At 54.0% G+C, this 14,875-nt stretch overlaps 1 protein-coding gene across 5 annotated transcripts; it reads left to right on the plus strand.

Annotated features, from left to right (window-relative positions):
• Positions 1-218: 218 nt before the first annotated feature.
• On the plus strand, positions 219-14,309 carry PGAP2 (post-GPI attachment to proteins 2). 5 transcript variants are annotated; one of them, XM_060103738.1, is made up of 7 exons: positions 219-234; positions 3,184-3,359; positions 7,813-7,994; positions 11,882-12,134; positions 12,281-12,387; positions 13,005-13,113; positions 13,327-14,309. In XM_060103738.1, the coding sequence occupies exons 2-7, from the start codon at positions 3,194-3,196 to the stop codon at positions 13,455-13,457; spliced, it is 948 nt and encodes a 315-aa protein (XP_059959721.1). In that variant the 5' UTR covers positions 219-234; positions 3,184-3,193; the 3' UTR covers positions 13,458-14,309. The 5 variants fall into 5 exon arrangements, with proteins under 5 accessions (XP_059959721.1, XP_059959719.1, XP_059959720.1 ...); XM_060103736.1 differs by lacking the exon at positions 7,813-7,994 and having other exon boundaries at positions 3,184-3,358; XM_060103737.1 differs by lacking the exon at positions 7,813-7,994 and having other exon boundaries at positions 3,184-3,358; positions 12,281-12,375.
• The last annotated feature ends 566 nt before the right edge of the window (positions 14,310-14,875 follow it).

Below are 14,875 nucleotides of genomic sequence, written 5' to 3' on the forward strand. Positions count from 1 at the left end.
TGCGCTCTTCCCTTTGCTGAAATGCCCCGATTGGGCTCTGGGGAGCAAAGTTTGGGGAAGGGGCGCCGAGGCTGGGGCCAAACTGGTTTAATGTTTCAGAAGTGCGAAACTGGATAATTTCGTCTAGATTGGGGTGGGAGGTGGGTAGAGACTGGGGTCAGGAAATGAGAGAATTCGAGGTCCTGTTGAATTAATTTTATGTTCTTTCAACAGGTGATGGAACGCAGCCGAGAGGTAAGTGACAAGGTGGCTGATCCAATGTGTCAGACCCAGGTGTCCAGTGCTCTTCCGGCTGCCCCCATGCAGCTGGAATGAGTGGGGCTGACCAGTGCTGGATCGACATGGCATGAGGGGATGCCAGATTAAGGGGGACAGCCCGGGATCCCGGGCCTCAGAAGCGGGGAGGGGCCAGCAGAGGATCTGGGTGCTGTTTCCTTCCCAAGTTCCGCCCCAAGCGCGCCGGCCCCGCCCCCGCCGTTCCCGCTCCGACCCGTCCCCCACCGCTCGCCCCCCGGGCCCGGCCTGGGCTTCCCCCGGGTGCTCCCTGCTCCCGGACTGCGCCGGCGCGGCCTCCTCGCCGCCACGGCCTGGGTGAGTATGGAGATGGGTGTGCTGGACTGCCGGGCAGCCCCACTTGGGGGAGCTCGGCCACGCGGTCTGGCCTCCGCGGGGCCCGGCCCCGGGCTGTGGGGATCCTGGTGTCTGTCCAGGAACTGCTGCTGTGCCCGCTGGGGTAGCTGACCCCTTTCCCCTCTGCTCCCTGACAGGGGCCCGATGTTCCAGAGTGAGCTCTCCCTTCTTCACCCCGCAGGCACTCCTGGTCCAGATTCTTCCTTAGGTGCCCCAGGAGAGAGGTGCCGGGGACTTGCAACCCTTTAGATTAGTTTCAAATCCCAACTCTGCCAGCTATTAGCCTGTGACCTTGAGCAAATGTTAACCTCCCTGAGCCTCACTTGCCTCTTCTGTAAAATGGAAATATACAGGCTATAGCGCCTACCTCATAGAGTTGTTGTAGTGAGGATTAAAAGAAACAATGTATATCTAGTGCTAAGCAGGGTGCCTAGTACTCAGAAGGCACCCAGTAAGTGTGGATTTGGACTGGAAGCTGAGAAGATCTTTAAGGATCTTTGGAAATAAGGTAGGGATACTCCTAAGAAAGCAGTTTTCAGTTAAGTGGTACCTGTGTGGAAGTTAGAGTTGACTGGGGCTGGACAGCTGCCCTTCAGATAGTGAGCTCCCTGTCCTGAAGCCTGGGAGAGTAGAATGACCTCGTTGGTATGGCCTTATTAGTCATCCAAACCACATGATCCCCATGTTTTACAACTGTGAAAACAGGCCCAGAGTGGTTAGGTGACTTGCCCAAGGTCACACAGCTAAAAGGGAGGTTAGGCATACCTCCAACAGGTGGAACAGACTGTTCCTCAAACCTTCTTATCAACCCCTGCCTTGGGCACTGCCTAGTCATTCCCTGAGGATCTGGTCTTTGGTTTGGGTGTCCCAGTGATTCCTGAGGGATCCAGAGCAGCTGGCTTCAGGAAGGATGTTGGAAGGGGGGACTATTATCATTGCAACCACAGAATCTGGGTTTGGGCTGGGTGGGGAAGGTCTCTGGGCATGATCCAAGGACTGTAGGAATGTGCTTGAGTTGGGAGGGCCACGAGAGCCACTTCCACCGCTCCTGGGAAAGCCCCGGCCCGCAGAAGGAGGAAGGAGGTTGAGCAGTTTGGGGCAGGCTGCCTGTTGGAGCCTGGCAGAGAGGTGGGTGGAGGAAGCTGGATGAGAGGCGTATCCACCTGGCTTGTTCCGGATGCCATGAGGCCAGCCTCCTGGAGGTCAGGGTTCTTCCTGAGGGCGGGGCCAGGAAGAGCTAGGACTTGATCTCCAGGCAAGGTCCTGGAGTCCAGAAGGGCAGGTTCTTTATGTATCCGGAGCCAGCCCTAGTTTGGCAACTAGAAGCCTAAATTCTGAGGATGGCTTTCCCTCAGGTTCAGCATATGGCTTTGAGGAAAGACCTTCCTCTCTCTGTGTCTTGGTTCCTCTGTCTTTAAAATGGGAACAGGGCTGACTGACTCATTTATGTAAGATTTGGTTTTTTAGTTTTTTTCCTCTTATAGACAGGTACCGCTTCACTTTTCCCTCCTAACCTGACCTAACCTGACCTCTCTGCCCAGAGCTCTGGCCCAGAGAGCAAAGGGTCAAGGAAGGCGAGAGCTGCAGTTTCTGACACTGCGAGCCCTACATCTCCCCACTGCTGGCTCTTCCTTCTATTTGTTATGTGACCCTGAGCAGGGTCCTGCCCCTCTCTTGGCCTCAACTTCCCCTTCTATACACTGAGGGGGTCCGGGCTAGGATTGCTGGTATATACTTGGCTAGTAGTATAGTGCATGACCCTAGATATCCTCATCTGAGTGGGGGAGTGCGGTGGGGAGGAGCCCAGTCCTCAGGAGCCCTTACCTAGTCTCCAGAGGGGAGTGGACAGGCCCCTGGGCACTGGGAAGCCTCCAGAAGCTGACCAGGCAGCTCTCTCTAGCAAACAGCAAGCCCAGGCTAGCACCAGGCCTGATTCTGCAAAGCCTTTCACCCTCAGAGCATGTGAGGCAGCGGGTGGGGACAGGCAGGGGGTTGAGGTTCTGCTGGCTTCCATGGAGTCCTTGCTGCTGTGGACTGCAGTGCAGGCACACAGAGCACACAGAGCTGGGAAGGGCCTGAAGGTACAGAAGCACCCTGGGCCGGTGGGTGAAGCAGTGAGAGCTGATAGGAGGCCCTGAAACATGGAGGTTCCAAGGCCTGGGGGAGGAGATGGGCCATTCTGTTCACTGGGAAGTTTTAGGATTGGTTCCTGAAACAAGAGAGACTAGTTCAACCAGCTCCTGTAGTACTAGGCCTGTCAAGCCAGGCCTAGGGATGAGAAGAAGTTTTCCCAATCTATTCAGGCTTCATCTTAGCACAGATTTGGTTCATTGTCTTTCCTCTGAAATTGAGGGTGAATGTTCTCATGGGATTCTCAGTCCATCTTCCTCATCCAGGGCAGTAGCTGTCCAAGTTTAGGGGCTAGGTGGCTTCCTTCTCAGACTCTCCACCCCATAGCATAGCTAAGCTGAGGACTGAGCACAAGGGCTAGCTTCACCACTGAGTCCCAGCCTCACTACCTTGGGCCCTGACAGCACGCCACTCCATCCCCAGGTCTGACAAGATGTACGAGGTCCCACTGCCGCTGGATCGGGATGGGACCCTGGTCCGGCTCCGGTTCACCCTGGTGGCCCTGGTCACGGTCTGCTGTCCACTTGTCGCCTTCCTCTTCTGCGTCCTCTGGTCCCTGCTCTTCCACTTCAAGGAGACGACGGCCACACACTGTGGGGTAGGGCTTGTGGAGGGGGGCACTGATACCTCATATTCAGGCCCAATCAGATCTGTTTTGGATCCTGATTCTGTTGTAACAGGATTAGCCATCAAACATACTGGGCTGCTAGGGGGATGCCTGCAAATTGAGGTCCCAAGGACTAGTCTCCCTCCACCTTCCACGGAGGTCGTTGGGGGCCAGGGTCCCTGAAGTTGGGCAGCCCCAGGACCCCGAACCCAATCCTTAACTTCATAGAGGGGCCGATTCAGCAGCCCCAGGGTTTTCTGGGGGTCAGAGAAAAAAACTGGGCTAGAGGGCATTGGGGGATTTTTATTGGGGCACTGTGGGCTGTGCCTGTCTCTACGGGAATGTGATTATGTATATGTGCATGTGTTAACTGTGAGGGACATACTATATTATTATTATATATTATATACTATAATGGCTTTGAGTGGGGTATGTGTGTGAGAGAGACTATATCTGTGTCTGTCTGGTTGGGGACCTGATTATGTGTGTGTACATGTGTTTTCTGGGGTAGGCCCCGTGACCTCTGAGGTTCCATAGGTGACCATACACCCTCTTGGACAGGGATATAGGGTGCTGGGCCAGAAAGAAAGTTGTGAGAGTTCTTTCTCTGTATGTTATGGGTGTAAATGGGGTGAGACCTGTGTGGACCTTTGTTATCCTCCTAGTTCATCCACTGACTTTGTATATTACCTGAAATTCAGAGACTGAGACTCAGTTTTCCCATGTCTATCAGGGTTGCTAATTCCTGTCCTCCTCCTTCTCAGGGTTAGTGTAGAGCTCCAGGTGGAGGAAACAAGAAAGTGGTTTTGGAAATGTGAAGGGGGAGGAGCAGAAGGAGGAAGAGGAAAAGGAGATTGTCAAGTTGGAAGACAGGGCAGGAGAGGAAGTTAGCCAAGGGTCTCTAGGTGGGAAAGAGGCAGAGCCTGGACATGGACCCTTGAACTAGCCTCACAGAGAGAGCTCAGAAGGCCCCCAATCAGCTGAGCTTCCACCTTCCTATAAAGAGCATTTGCTTGAGAAAAAGGGGTACAACCAGAAGTGGGATCTGGCTGGCAGGCATGGGGGCCCACTTCTTTTATTCATATGACTTCAAGTTTTCCCTCTTCTTGATTTGTCAGTGGGTAGATGTGGGCCTTGAGTTGTGGGCAGCCAGCCTGGTGAGACTCAGGGCTGGGAGCTATCAGAAAGAACAGGACTGGAAGAAAAGGGGGTGACCAGGTGATCTGAGGGGGAAGATCAGAAAGGATCCATCCAGCAGCCTCTCCTGACCTAGTTCTCACCTTAGATAATGCACCAAATGTTCTATGACCCTGGCCAACTCCTCTTCATCCTGCAAAACCCTTCTCATGTGTCTCCTCCTCCAAAAAGCTTTCTGCAGCCTCCATTGGGCAAGCTTAATCACTCCCTCCTCCGGGTGCCCATAGTTCCAGGTGTTCTCTCTGATATAGTTCTATCACATTATATTTGTGTCTCTCTTCCCTACTAGGCTGGGAGCTCCTTGAAGATGGGCACTACATCTGAATCAGAAGGTATTTGTTGAGGGACTTCCCTGGTGGTCCAGTGGTTAAGACTGTGCGCTTCCACTGCAGGGGGCACGGGTTTGATCCCTGGTTGGGGAACTAAGGTCCCGCATGCCACACAGCGCAGCCAGGAAAAAAAAAAGTATTTGTTGAATAAATGGATAGGACCCCCCCCCGACACACACACACACACACACACACACACACAGACACACACACACACACACACACACACACCTCAATGCCCTGGGAAAAGGAAGGCATGATATAATGCAGTCATAGTCCATACAGAGAATTATAATATGTGTATGGCATATGGAGTTAGAAGGAGTAGGCTGTTTGCTCTGGTCCTCGTGGCTGGCTCCAGATGATAATGGGATCAGTAACCTCAGCATACTTATAACCCATTTTCAATATACTAGATAGGGAGCTAAGGCATAGGTAGCTGCTGGAGGGGTACCTGGCCTCTCTGGGGCAAGACTAGGCCTAGTGACCCCAGGGGTATTTTGTCCCTACTCCCTGGGACTACTATGATGGATACACCTGGGAATTTTCACATATACTCTGAATTTCTCACCCAGAGAATCCCAGGAATGGCCAACTGAGGAATGAAAGAAGTAGCCTTAGTCTATAATTACCAATAGATGACATTGCCTCTGCTTCCACATCCCCAGTGATGGGAAGCTTCTTTCCTTCCCAGGCAGCTGATTCCAAGGAGACTTAGTAACTAACAATTAGAAAGCTCTTTCTTTTTTTTTTTTGTTTTGCGGTACGCGGGCCTCTCACTGTTGTGGCCTCTCCCGTTGCAGAGCACAGGCTCCGGACGCGCAGGCTCAGCGGCCATGGCTCACGGCCCAGCCGCTCCGCGGCATGTGGGATCTTCCCAAACCGGGGCACGAACCCGTGTCCCCTGCATAGGCAGGCGGACTCTCAACCACTGCGCCACCAGGGAAGCCCAGCAAGCTCTTTCTTATAGTGAGCATATACCCTCTTTCTGGTGAATCTCTGTCCTGCCTCTGGCTCTGTTTTGGGACCCTTGGAGCTACTTTTTCCACCTGGCTTCCAGCCAGCCCTGCAGAGATGGGAAGGCAGTAATGGCGGGGGAGGAGGGTCCCCTGAGTTTACTCTTCTCAGGTAGCATAGCTCCAGTTCCTTCAGGCAATCCTTACAAGACATGTGCCCCTGGACTTGGCCCAGTTGATCACTGTTCTCTCCTAGGCCCTGATCTGGGCATAGGACTTCATATGGCCTGGGAAGTACAGCCCAAATCAGGACTGTTCTATTCCTATTACTGGCTGTTAGACCTCTGTTAATGCAGCCTGAGCTGCCACTAGCTGTTTCTGCACAGGTACAGGCTGGACACTGATACCTCATATTCAGGCCTGTCTAGATCTCTTTCGGACCGCGAATCTATTGTTTAAGATTAGCTAGCTCTCTGATGGGGCCCAACAAACATATTCAGTCCTGCTCCAACAGAAAGGGGCTAAATCCTATTCTGCTTTCTCCCTTTCCCTTCCCAGAAACCTGCCTACATGGCTGGACCCAACCCTCAGAAAGGTCCCCACCCCCATGTCTGGCAAAGGGATCTGCTGTGGGCCAACGTTGGCCACTATCATTCTTACCTTTGCAGAGTGTTCTGGGATTTATGACATGGCCTTGTTGGTCGTGGGAAGGCTGTGTGCCCGGGGAAGGCGTGGAGATCCGGGCTCTGTGGGTGGGAGGCAGGCCCTCGGGAACTGGGGGTGGGACACTCCAGCCTTAGAGCAGTCTCAGTCTGGCTAGAGCCCTCAACTGAAGCCCCGGATCCTTCAGCACCCAGTGTGAGTGTTGCTTAGTGCGCCTACCCCCACCCTGATTCCCTGATGCTGAGCTGGACTAGTAGACTAGGGTTCCCTTAATGGAGGGAGGTCTGAGTCCCCAGGGGAGATTTGGTCCTAGGCCTTTTAAAACAAATCTGCCCTCCAGAAGGAAGCCCAGCGTGAAGGGTCATGGTGGTCGGCGCAGTGGGGGTGGGGGAGGGAGTTCTCTGCCCAGAGGGAGAGGGAGCAGAAGAAGCCCAGCCACCTCAGTCTGGGTCTGTCCTTCTTGGGTCTGGCCCAGCACAGGAGACTCAACCTGAGCGGAGAAGGTTCCCATGACCCTCAGTTCCCGAAAATCTTGGATCGGGTGACATGGTCTTCTCAGAGAGGAAGGAGATAGAGGTCTGGGCCTCCGGAGGGACTCTGGTATCTTGGGGTCAGGGTACTGCTGGCCTGAGGCTTGGATCATTCTGAGGCTGGGGGTGGGATGGCTGGTAGCCTGTGGTCCCATTGAAGTAGGTTATGGGGCCCTCCCACTGTTCCTAGTTGAACTTGGGTGAAGAGCAGGAATGTGGTCAGACAGGGTCAGTGGGAGGGCTTGGGTCAGTCTGAGCCAAGGTCCTTTAGGTTACTTGGCCTGAAGAAAACCTTGACTTGGAGCCTTAAGCTATCAAGTGGCAAGAGGCCTTAGTCTTAATGTTTGATCCTAGCATAGTTATGGGCCTTGGTCTTCCCTTCTGTGGAATGGGAATAATAACCCTTCCACCTCTGACCCTTCTCCTGAGTGGGTAGGAGAGTCATGGGAATGAGGTGGGCCATCAGAGCTCCCAAGTCCAGGCCACTGGGAGCCTCTATTCTCTATACTCTTCAAGAGGTGAACCTATAGGACCAGTGTGCCAAGGGGATTCCTATGAGCTGACCCTGTCTCTCTGCTGTTCCTGCCCCATCTCCCTCTGTACCTCCTCTTCTGCACTGCTTTCCTTTTTCTTTTATGTCCTTCCTACTCTGCCTTTATACTCTGGCTCTTCCCTATACTCTGAAAAGCCAGCTCTGGAAAAGGCCCCACTTTCCTAGGCCCAGGTAACCCCACCAGGCCCCAAGTTGTGTCCCTTGCCCTGCCTGGGCACCACTCCCTACAGGATGTTCTCTGCAGCCTCCCAGCCCTTGGACCCCGATGGGACTGTGTTCCGGCTCCGCTTCACGGCCATGGTCTGGTGGGTCATCACTTTCCCCGTGTTTGGCTTCTTCTTCTGCATCATCTGGTCCCTGGTGTTCCACTTTGAGTACACAGTGGCCACTGACTGTGGGGTGAGTGCCAGGCTCCCCAGCACCTGGGTCAGGGCCAGGTCAGGAGATGGTGTTAAGGGTGGAATCAGACAGTAGGAGAGAAGGTGGAGGGACAGAGAGAGGGGAGAGGGATAAAAGGATGGTGGGGGGAAAGTCAGAGGTGGGGGGAATTTAGGGAGAGAGACTCAGGGAGAGTAGAGTCACAGTTCTCCAAGAGTAGAAGAGGATTGTAGAGGGTCAAGGGAGCAGAGGGGGCCTGGGGGAAGGGAAGAGAGTGGGAATAGGCAGGAGAGATTGCGAGAGGGAGGAGGGGGCTGAAGAAAGACCAGACTGGAAAGGAAGCCAGGACTGAGGAGGTAAGATGAGGCCAGGAGCCAGGAGAAGCAACAGGTGGCTTTAGCCCAGCCTAGGGGCCTGACCTGAGAAGACGCCCAGCCCTGCCCTGGCTTCTTCTGGCTTTGTTTCTCCTCTGGCAGTCTCAGGCCCCACAACCTATATCCACTCAGAGCTTTGCCAGCTAGAAACCTAGAAGGAGTTCCTGCCCCCAAGAGCAGTCCATCAAGCCTTTCTCGAGGGCCCAGGGTTGGAGGTTCTGTGTCAGAGGCATGGAATTGAACATGGACTTGCTCTTAGCATCTTATTCCTCAAAGAGACAGACCTAGGCACAGACAGTCACAACACTGTGAGATGAGATCCCTTCTGTGATAAAAGGGAGCACAGGGATGCTGGGCCCAGGAGAAGCACTTAAACTGGCTTGGATGCTGGAGACTTCCTTCCTGGAGGAGGGGGCATTGTTGCTGTGGGGTGAAGGAGGACCTTTGTGAGTGCCAGGCGGACAACTTTTGATTTTATCCAGAGGGCAATGGGGAGCTTTGGAAAGATTTTTTTTTTTTTTTTTTTCCTGTACGCGGGCCTCTCACTGTTGTGGCCTCTCCCGTTGCGGAGCACAGGCTCCAGACGCGCAGGCTCAGCGTCCATGGCTCATGGGCCCAGCTGCTCCGCAGCATGTGGGATCTTCCCGGACCGGGGCACGAACCCGTGTCCCCTGCATCGGCAGGCGGACTCTCAACCACTGCGCCACCAGGGAAGCCCTTTGGAAAGATTTTAAGCAGGGAAGGGACACGATCAGATTTGAGCTTTAGAAGACCATTCTGGCTCTTGAGTGGAGAACAGATTCAAGGGCAGGGGGCAAGAGTAGGGAGACCAGTGAGGAAGCTAGTGCAATAGCTCATGGTACAGGGGATACCAGAGCTAAGATGGGGGACTATGAGGTTAGAGAAGAGGGAATGGAGTCCAGAGAAGAGTAGCAAGTAGGATTGACAGGAATGGGAGTTTTTGTCCAGTTGGTGGGGAGGGGAAGTGGTGGTAAGGTATAAAGAAAAGTCATCCATAATTTCAGGGGACTTTTATCTGAGGCCAGAGGAATGAACCTCTAATGGTGAAACATGAGGTTCTATGATAAGGAAGTTTTTGGACCCTCTCCCTTTATACCATGTGAATTTCTGATCTACTGCCCTGCCATAGATCCACTGAGCCATGTCTTCCAGGCCAAAGGATTTCTATTCTTGGGGAAAGAGGTTATGTTCCCATCTCTCAGTACCCTTAGCTCTGGGCTTTTGGGGAGGTTTGTGGTGAGCTGTGTACCTGGGCTCTGATATCTCCTCATGTAGCTTGTTGTTGGCATAGTTGGTGAGTGGGGAACTTGTGTACTCGGAATGGCGGGGGTGTATATGAGTACCTATACCTGATTAAGCGTGTGTGTGTGTGTGTGTGTGTGTGTGTGTGTGTGTGTGTGTGTGTGTGTGTGTGTGTGTGATGAGGGAGGCAATCCCTGCTCTTAGACTCCTGCCCCCACCCTTAATTTGAGAGGAGCTTGTGAGGATGGGACAAGCAGCCACAGGGCCCTAATCCTCATCCTCCTGAGGCATGCCCCTAACTCCATGCCATCTCTACCCTTTACCTCTTTCCCAGCTTTAGTCAGGGCTCTGGGCCCTTGAATACTCTGGGCTCTCCCAGCCAAGCCTTAGATGTTGGTACTGTTCCCCTTAAAGTAGCTGAGATTGGGGCAGGAGTTTTCAGAATGAACATTCTAGGAAGTGGAGGCAACACTCCCACTAACCCTACTCAGGGGACCTACCCAGAGAGGCAGAAGAGTCAAGTAAGGAGGCTTGGAGGTCTCAGAAGTGTCCGGTCAAGATATGATTCCCACCTTTCACTCATAAGTCAGCCTTCCCACGTTCAGAAGCCACATAGATCACAGCCAACTTGCAGGCTTTTCAGGAAAGTTTGTCTTCTGAAAGCCATCGCTTGTACTCACTGTGTGCTAGACACTGCAGATGCCTTGCATACGTTATATTTAGTATTCACCATCCCCTGCAAGGTAGGTGATGTCATCCCTATTTTGCCAATGAGGAAATCAAAGCTCAGAGAGGTGAAGTGACTTGCTCAAGGTCAGCCAGCTAATAAAGGCAGAGCTGGGATGTAGACCCAGGTTTGTGTGGCTCCAAAGCCTCCATGTTGCCCTTCACTGATTACTCAGAGTGAATATCTGAGCCTGGTCTCAAGCTATGGTATCTCAAGCCATGGCCTCGATAGCATCACCCTCTCTCTGAGCGCTCTGCACTTAGCTTCCTCTGACAGTGCTGAGGGGAATCCATCTCCGTTTCTGTGAAGGCTCGTGAAGGCCCTGGCTGGTCCTGTCCCAGGCCCACCCCTGCCCTGTGAGCTGCCTCCATCATTGCCTGCCTTCCCAGCCACTCTGGAGACCCATTCAGCATCCCCACTGGGAGAAAGGAAGGGGTCTTCAAGAACTCCATCTCTGAAGACTTGTCCTGCCGTAGTCACAGTAGGGTCATTCCCTCTCTGGGTTTCAGGGCTCTGGCACTGCTCTGGCTCTTGTTGAAGGTCTAAAAAAGTCCACGGAAAGTGTGGGCAACAGACTGGTAGCTTCCGCAGCCATGGAATCTTTTAGAAATGCAGATTCTCAGATTCCAGACCTTCTGCATTCTCACACAATTCCAGGTGACTCATATGCATATTAAAGTTTGAGGCATACTGCTTTAGGCCCCTGAGTCTAAGAGATCCTCTTCCTATTCCTGGCCTTCCTGTTCCCATCGAAACTACTGTTCATCCATCCCCCATTCGCTCACCCTCCAAAATAAGCAACACACCAGTCCTTGCAGCTGTGTGATATTATCTCCTCCTTTCTCAGCTTTAAAGAATGACACTCCAGTTCCTTAAGGAATGAGGGAATTCCAGCCTTTGAGAAAGATGGATGAGAGAGATGCATAAGGACAGGGTCATTTTCTTAGACTACCCCAGGTTAGGAGCACCCATTTTCTTAAATGTGACCAGAGTGAGTGTATCTTCTGGCCCCGCTCCCCTAGGATCTCACAGCACCCTCTACTACCTTGGTGCCCCAGACCAGAAGGACAAGTGGAGCTGGGAGCGGTCAGGAACAGCTTAGCTGGGCAGTGAATCCAGTGCTGTGCCAAGGAAGCTCAGATGCTCTGTGACTCGTTTCTGTCCTTCGGACTGAATCTGGGTTGCTGGGCTCATGGACCCTCCCACAGGACCTTATCCATGTCACAGCCCTGTGCTGTGGGCTCAGAGAGCATCTGAACCTGCCTATAGCTTTCCCAGCCACCTGTAGGGAGGTGGAGGCGGTCCCACTCTGCCCCAGCACAAACCCCAGGCTGGCTAGGGAATGAGAACCAGGCACACTGGGGGCCCAGGACCTGGAAGGGGAGGTCTCCCTGGAGAGCTCTGGGGCTCTGAAGGAGGACGTCCTGGAGGGAGGGGACTGGACCAGAGCCTTCTGAGTGTCAAGGTGATTACACAGAGAGGAAGATCTCAAGGTGGGTGGGGCCGGCAGGGGGCCGGTGCCCAGATGGTTCACAACTCTCTAGGTGCCCAATTACCTGCCATCAGTGAGCTCGGCCATCGGTGGAGAGGTGCCCCAGAGCTACGTATGGCGCTTCTGCATTGGCCTGCACTCAGCACCCCGCTTCTTGGTGGCCTTCGCCTACTGGAACTACTACCTCAGCTGCGCCTCCCCGTGTCCCGGCTACCGCCAGCTTTGCCGCCTCAATTTCGGCCTCAACGTCGTGGAGAACCTTGCGCTGCTAGTGCTCACCTATGTCTCCTCTTCCGAGGACTTCAGTGGGTGCCCAGACGAGGGAAGGAGGAGCGGGGAAGGGTTCCGGGAGGGGATGTCCCTGCCCCCAACCCCCACCCCCCGACCTTATGGCGCAGGGCTTTGGGTGCTCCCTTCCGTGCGTGCTCCCAACCCTCCTCTCTCCCTCCAGCCATCCATGAAAATGCTTTCATTGTGTTCATCGCCTCATCCCTCAGTCACATGCTCCTCACCTGCATTCTCTGGCGGCTGACCAAGAAGCACACAGTAAGTCAAGAGGTACGGTCTACTAGTGGGGCTCCAGGTGGCCCAGAGGAAAATCAAGGACACTTGTCCTCAGGATGCGGGTAATGGTGAGGTGGGAAATGCAGTTCTTTTGCGAACTGGGGCTGGGGCTGGGCCTGGGGACAAGTGGAGGGTGATTGATCAGAATCTGGGGCTGTGTTTGGGTAGCATGGGAAAATGGAGAATAGAAGAGGTGGTGCCTCCAAATGGGAGTAGAATGAGGGGCAGCGCCCAGGCTGCAGCAGGAACACTGTGTCAGGGGTCTGTGGTCTGTAATAACTCTGGTGCCTCCCCCCGGCCCTGCCCCCCGCCCCCCGCCCCGTACTTTTCTTCTCCCCACAGCATCTGGAGGTGTTGGGTTGGTGGGTAACTCCAAGTAACTTTCACACTCTGTCCCCCTGAAGTGGGAGGGACAGGGACCCCACTGTGCCTTGGCCTCATTACACCAAATGCAGGGGTATGAAATGCCCATCATTCCTGCTGCCCCTGCCTCTGCCCCCCTTCCATGACCAAAGGAGGTAAGACACAGCTCTTAGGAGTTGGGGCCAAGAGGGGAGGCTGTCCGCACGTATCTAACAAGCTGCAGAGTGATCCGACAGCCCATCCCCTAGGATCGCAAGTCCTACACCTGGAAACAGCGGCTCTTCATCATCAACTTCGTCTCCTTCTTCACGGCGCTGGCTGCGTACTTTCGGCACAACATGTATTGTGAGGCTGGAGGTGAGGCCAGGCGAGGATCCATAGGTGGTCACAGTGGCTATGGGACAGTTGTGATGTTTTCTGTAATGTGCAGTATGGCAGTGGCAGTGGTCTCGGGGGCTGCCTGCCATTGTGTCCTTTGCGTAGTGATGCAGTGGTGGTGATCTATCAAGAGGCCCCTGGGGGGTAGGGAAGGAGGCTCATCACTCCCTATTCCTTGTGTCCTTACCACAGTATACACCATTTTTGCCATCCTGGAGTATACTGTGGTCCTGACCAACATGGCGTTCCACATGACAGCCTGGTGGGACTTCGGGAGCAAGGAGCTGCTCATTACCTCCCAGCCTGAGGAAAAACGGTTCTGAACCCTGCTCTCCTGCTGGGGAGGAGGCCCACTGCCCGGAAACTAGGGCAAGATACCACTCTGGCCTTCCCTCATCCCCTGCGTCCTCTCTGAGCCCTACTGAAGCTGGGGTAGAGGGGAAGAAGGGAAGAAAGGCACAGGACAAGGCTTTACCCAGCCCTACTGGCTTCTCCTTTCCCCCACCCCACGTGAAGGCACAGGCTCCTTCAAGCAGCACCACCCGTACCTGAGAAGCCCCAAGAAGCTGAGCTGGCAGGAGAGCTCCACCGTCTGGTGCTAAAGAAAGTCCTGATGTTCATAACCACCATCTGGTTCTTGGCCTTTACGTAGGCACCTCTCGCTGAGGTCAGGGACCACTGAGCAGTGGCTGCTACCAGAAAACCACAGCCATTTCTCCCCATGGGGTCATTCACTTGACTCATGTGTCTAATGATCTCTGCACATTCAGGCCTGTGACATTCCCCTGCTGAGTTTGCCCAGGTGTCCCAGTCCTGACTTCACCTCTGATTTGGTGTATGTCCTTCCCTATCTGAGCCTCCTTGTGTCCGTGTGGATGATGGGGGTGAGGGGTGGGAGGCTATATGATTTCCGAGGGCTCTGCCAGTCTGTGCTTCTCCCTGTGGAGGTGGTGTTCTGTACCCAAAGGATACAGAAAAAGCACTGGCACAGCATGTATTTCCCTTCCCTTCTGGAATCTCTGGTTTACAGACTCTTCCTCCTTGGCAAAAGGTGCCAGGTAGAGGGGACAGAGGCACGGATTCCTACCCCAAAACGGGCTCTCTGGTGTCCCCACCCCCCCCCCACCTTCCCTACTGCCTCAGGCCCTGTGCTCTTTTGGTTGTACATTTTATTTCAAAGGAAAATAAATTTTTTTGTTTTGCCAACAGTCTGGGCTAGGCTTGCTTGTTCGGGGGCTTGTCTCTTTAATGGAACTGAGGGGAGGGACAGGCTCCAGGATGGAGGGACTAAGTCCATGGTAGGCTATGATTCCATGTGGCATTCCCCACCCCACCCCCCGACCCCCTTAGGCCTGGAGTCTCCTAAGGCTGGTCCAAGCCTTGATTTGATGAGCAGGAGTGACTGAGCTATCCCTGTAATGACTCCAGGTCTGGAAGCTGGGCTACCTGGGAGAGTCTTGGGTTGAGGCGATGGCCTGAGTTCCAGCCCCAACTCTTGTCAGTAAAGAATTGTCCCCTTGAGGGTATAAGGGGACAGCTCTGAGATGCACGACTGTGAGAGCACCTACCTGCAGGCTGATGGCTCTCAACCCCTCCCTTTCTGAGTCCCAGATCAGGACGTTTTTCCTCATGCTTTGCATCCCAGTCTACTACAGAATATGTGGCTGGGCCCCAGAACAAGACTGGCCCCTCCAAGGGAGCCCAGAGCTTTGTTAGGGAAATTGGGGGGTGGGGGGACCAC

The sequence above is a fragment of the Mesoplodon densirostris genome, chromosome 7 (assembly GCF_025265405.1).
Source record: "Mesoplodon densirostris isolate mMesDen1 chromosome 7, mMesDen1 primary haplotype, whole genome shotgun sequence".
In the NCBI taxonomy this organism is placed as follows: Eukaryota; Metazoa; Chordata; class Mammalia; order Artiodactyla; family Ziphiidae; genus Mesoplodon; species Mesoplodon densirostris.

Bases quoted from the DNA above. Each gene is read 5' to 3' on its own strand.
- PGAP2 (XM_060103733.1), top strand. From the start codon at position 347: ATGAGGGGATGCCAGATTAAGGGGGACAGCCCGGGATCCCGGGCCTCA. The intron at 3,359-11,881 runs GTAGGGCTTGTG...ACAACTCTCTAG, and splicing joins CGACGGCCACACACTGTGGG to GTGCCCAATTACCTGCCATC. The intron at 12,135-12,280 runs GTGGGTGCCCAG...CTCTCCCTCCAG, and splicing joins CTCCTCTTCCGAGGACTTCA to CCATCCATGAAAATGCTTTC.